The sequence below is a fragment of the Ipomoea nil genome, unplaced genomic scaffold (assembly GCF_001879475.1).
Source record: "Ipomoea nil cultivar Tokyo-kokei standard unplaced genomic scaffold, Asagao_1.1 scaffold2805, whole genome shotgun sequence".
NCBI lineage: Eukaryota > Viridiplantae > Streptophyta > Magnoliopsida > Solanales > Convolvulaceae > Ipomoea > Ipomoea nil.
In genome coordinates, this window is record NW_017619233.1 from 1,773,311 (window position 1) to 1,777,738 (window position 4,428).

At 40.0% G+C, this 4,428-nt stretch overlaps 1 protein-coding gene across 6 annotated transcripts; it reads right to left on the reverse strand.

The window, feature by feature from the left end:
• Nucleotides 1–494: 494 nt before the first annotated feature.
• On the reverse strand, nucleotides 495–3,983 carry LOC109158163. Of its 6 annotated transcripts, none has more exons than XM_019306011.1 (4): nucleotides 3,579–3,983; nucleotides 3,377–3,471; nucleotides 3,193–3,284; nucleotides 495–3,089 (listed from the first exon to the last, which is right to left on the reverse strand). In XM_019306011.1, the coding sequence occupies exon 4, from the start codon at nucleotides 3,083–3,085 to the stop codon at nucleotides 845–847; it is 2,241 nt and encodes a 746-aa protein (XP_019161556.1). In that variant the 5' UTR covers nucleotides 3,086–3,089; nucleotides 3,193–3,284; nucleotides 3,377–3,471; nucleotides 3,579–3,983; the 3' UTR covers nucleotides 495–844. The 6 variants fall into 6 exon arrangements, with proteins under 6 accessions (XP_019161556.1, XP_019161555.1, XP_019161554.1 ...); XM_019306010.1 differs by having other exon boundaries at nucleotides 495–3,092; nucleotides 3,193–3,280; nucleotides 3,579–3,982; XM_019306009.1 differs by having other exon boundaries at nucleotides 495–3,092; nucleotides 3,579–3,982.
• Nucleotides 3,984–4,428: the final 445 nt, after the last annotated feature.

Consider the following 4,428-nt stretch of genomic DNA (forward strand, 5'->3'; position numbering starts at 1 on the left):
AGTTTGAGGGTCTAATTGCATTTTGACATATAGTTAGAGTTTATTTGACCCTTATACCAAAAAATAAACTACAAAAAACGACAACATCAACAAAAATGCTTCTTTTTACTTTATATATATATATATATCAGATGTGGCAGCCTCCTCTCGCACGGCCGTATAAATAGATCTGAACCATTAGATGAGCTCAGATGGTTGAAAATCAATGAAAATGGGAAAAAAAACGCAATGGCAAAAGTCACATCTCCGTATGCGTCCACAACTCCACACAAAAAGAAGCACTACAAAGTACAAAGAATGCTAACAGAATGAATAGATAATGGAGGAAAGCTTGCAAAAGAGAATACAAAAACTAACTGACCTTACCATACAGAAAGTAATGCTTTGAGTACTTTGCCACTTGATAGAGTATCTATTTATATCACATGAACGTCAGACATGCTGCAAAGGGGGGGTTTATATTGATGGCATGCATGAAGAGACAAGTAAGATGATTTCTTTCTTTTCTTAGTATGTACTATGTAGAGTGAAACAACAAAAGTAGCAGTAATTCTCCAATGTTTGTACAACTGTGTACTTGTATTTAAATATAAGCTAAAACTAGTTAGAGGCAAGCAACACTGAGAACTTGAAATGACTGATAAAGCCATGTAGCTAACATTTCTTTACATTATATATTATTAAGTTTCAACACCATTAATTGATTAACATGCTTAATGACCTAGTTCATAGACAACTCTTACACTAAAAACTTTAGCTAATTCTAACTAATAAAAATTGAGCAAGAAGATATATAAGAGAAATCTTTGCCAAGGGAGTTTACCCTCAGACAGATAATGATAACTCAAATTGGTGCTGCACATGTTGTTCTAAAGTGCCCGGTCTGATTGCAACGACTGCAATGCACAACTCGCTTCACACGACCACGGTCTTCTGCTCTAACTCTTTTTTTTCTTGGACGGCCAGGAGGGCGAAGTGATTTGGGAGGATTAATTAAAAGCTCGTCAGCTTTGACAGCATCAGGATCCCCTTCAGTTAACTCCTTCCATAACGATTTATCTGGAATGGGATGTATGGTTTGAGAATATGTCTTCCGATACGTTGCAACTGTGAAGCAGCTTTCTGTGAATCGATGGACATTTTGCCTGCAAGAAAGTAGAGCTGCAACAGCATGTGCGCAGGGTAAACCATACAGCTGCCAGCCCCGACACAGGCAGCACCGATTTCTAATGTCAACAATATTGGTTCCCTCGTGGGATATTACTTCAAACTCAGCTTCATTAGCTCGCAGAACTTGGTACGTCCGGGCACGCTCTAGAGCTTCGGCAACACGCCTCTCAGCGGTAGGCACCAGAATTGATGTCCACTGCATACTAATTTCACGGCGCTCATTAAACCAAGTCATAAGTTGTCTTCTTATGCATTCCATCATCTGAATTATTGGAAGTCCAGATGCCTCAAGAATCCAGGTATTCAGCTGCTCCACTATGTTAGCAGTCAAATGCCCAAACCTTGTCCCCTCAAAGTATGCTGTAGCCCAAAGTCGAGGTGGGATGCGCCGGATCCAATATGCAGCATCTTGAGATATTTCTTCAATCTCCAGAACTTTTGCCTCAAATTCAATCACCGTAAGTGCATGAGCTGCTTCCCATAATAAGTTAACAAGCATTGTATTGTTAAACTCTTTACGAAAGCTTTCACTCAAGTGACGCATGCAAAAACCATGGAAAGCTGTAGGGAAGTTAGCTTCCACACCATCCACAATGCCCTTCTGCCTATCTGAAAGAATTGTAAGCCTCGGCATGTTTTCTGTATTGATCTCAAGCAGGCTATGAAGTTCGGAAAGAAACCACATCCAGTTATCATCATTTTCTTCATCAACAACACCAAAAGCTAATGGAAAAAGTCCTCCATCCCCATCAAAACCAGTAGCCAAAAGTAGAGTGCCAAGGTATTTACTCTTTAAGAATGTCCTATCAAGACCAAGGAGTGGACGGCAAGCATTCAGAAAACCATAGATAGATGCCTGAAAGGATATAAACAGTCGCTGGAAGCAACCATCACTTGGATTGCCATAGACAGATGCAATACTTCCAGGATTTGTTCTTTTCACCTGTTCACAGTACTGCGGAAGAAGACGATATCCTTCTTCAAAGGAACCACGCATTGCAGCCATTATCCGTTCCTTTCCGCGCCAAGCTTGCTTGTATGATAGAGTGATACCATGGACACGGTGAATTTCTTCCAAGATCTCCTTTGGCTTGCAGTTGGGGTTTTCTCGTAGGCGTTGCTCAACAGAGTTAGCAACCCACTGAACTGAGGCTTGCTGATGACCAAGATGACCAATTCCCCCACACGTATGGTTGTCATTGATGGTTCTGATTGTGAAGGTGGGCACACCAGGAAGTTTTGCAGCATGAATACGCCATGGGCATCCTTCAGTGGCACACTTAGCAGTAAATCGAGTTTTATCAGATTTTATAGTCTGCATTTCAAAGTGAAGGGCAATAGCTGTATCACGCAAGGCCCTACGACAACTTTTGACATCAGGGAATTCTTGTCCCACGTGAAGCTCGAAATCAGGGGTGGCAGGAATGGTTCGAAGCTGAAGGACATGATGATTAGCAAGTACCATCTGACCATGTTGAAGCATGTCATCTCCAGAATCAATTCCCATATCATGGTTCTCAACAACTGCTAGATCCATATTTTCATCAAGTTCTTGGTGATCAACAACTGCCAGCTCATTGTGTTCAGATATATCTAACTCATTGTTCTCACCAGTAAGAACCAATGCTTGTCCTTCGTTCTCTGGTTTCTGCTCCATTGCAAGCCCATCAGTCCCATCTTCATCATAATCATGTTCATCATGTCCCTCATGCTCGTGGCTCTGTTCTAAACGCATTTCACTCTCATGGGCATGCTCCAAACCCAGCTCATGCTCATGTTCATGAGTCTGCCCCAACTCCAATCCATGGCTCTGGTTCATACCCATACTATGACCAAGCCCTCCTAGCGCCATCTGTTGGTTCTGCTCAAGACCCAATTTGTGATTTTGGCCAAGCATCAGCTCACGGTTTTCCATTCACCTACTGCCACAACAACAATACTTCCAGCAAATAAATAAAAACAACACAAGGTATCTGTCATATGAAATATAAGAGAAATCAAGTTCAAGATTCAAGAACAAACCTTTCTTCTAATCTACTAACTTAAAGCAGAAAATATCTGTGTATTAAATAATCAGTGCTGTTCTTGCTCTAGAGGAGACAAACAAAGCCTGTCTTAACAAATGGAAAACAGATTGTATGAATAATCACATAATCATAACTACAGCATAATGCAGAAGAAATCAGGACATAAGCCTCCATCTTACTTTTGCTTCTTTATTCCACTTCAAAGCACTCTATGTCAACCAAAGCTCCATACGATAGAAACCCACCCCCCCAATCACAACTTCCAACTAGAAAACTGAAAAACGCAAAGGAGCCAGCATGTTTTAGTAAGACCAAAATCCCCAGAACGAAACAAAATATTTCAAATATTTCAAATCATCCACCACAAAAGATGAAGAATACCTGAATAAGAATGAAAAATTTACCACGAGAAGAGTGAAAACCCTAGCTGTTCACACCGAGATCGAGCCGGGAACGTAGCTCAACCCAGCTGGAACTTCAGCACCAGGCGTTCCCAGTGTTGAAGTCGAAAGGCAAGCAAAGATCCACCTGGAATTGTGGAAAGAAACAAAGTAAATCGAGAAAATGGTCGGGATTAGTTAGGGTTCGGAATTGGAAAGAGGAAGAAGGAAGAAATTCAAAAAGGGCGGGTAAATTGGTTTGAGGAGAGTGAAGAGGAGGAGGGGGGTGGAGAAAAGGGGAAAATCGGAAAAGAGAAGGGCAATGGAAGAGAGAAGGGAATGGAAATTGAGAGAAGGGCAGAGAAGGCAGAAGGAGGGTTGAGTTGGGAATTCCAGACGCCTCTCTACGTTCAGAACGATGGTATTTACGTCAAAAACTCAAGGGCCACTTCTCCTCACTTACCATACTACCCCTTCTCTTTCTATCTTTTTTCTTTCTTTCCCCCTATTTTTATTATCTTACATTTCCACCCTCTTACCCTTACAAGTCAACAAAACAAGAATAGAATAGAATTAGTGAACAGAATGTAGTACTAAAAAAAAAAAAAGAATAAGTAACAAAAAAAATAAAAAATAAAAACTTTTATATTTTGTGCAATCTAATATATCTACCATTATAATAAGAGCCAATAAGTTAGGCGCTTAATTGGAACAAAAAAAAAAATATCCATAGTATTGTTTCTTAAAATAAATGGTTCATATTATTTTGATTTTAGTATTTTTTTTAATGATTTTTCACTTTTACCCTCTATTATATTATTTTCTTCCCTTAAATAACTTAAATTTCGTTA

Coding starts and splice junctions, on each gene's coding strand:
- LOC109158163 (XM_019306014.1), bottom strand. CDS start 3,085: ATGGAAAACCGTGAGCTGATGCTTGGCCAAAATCACAAATTGGGTCTT.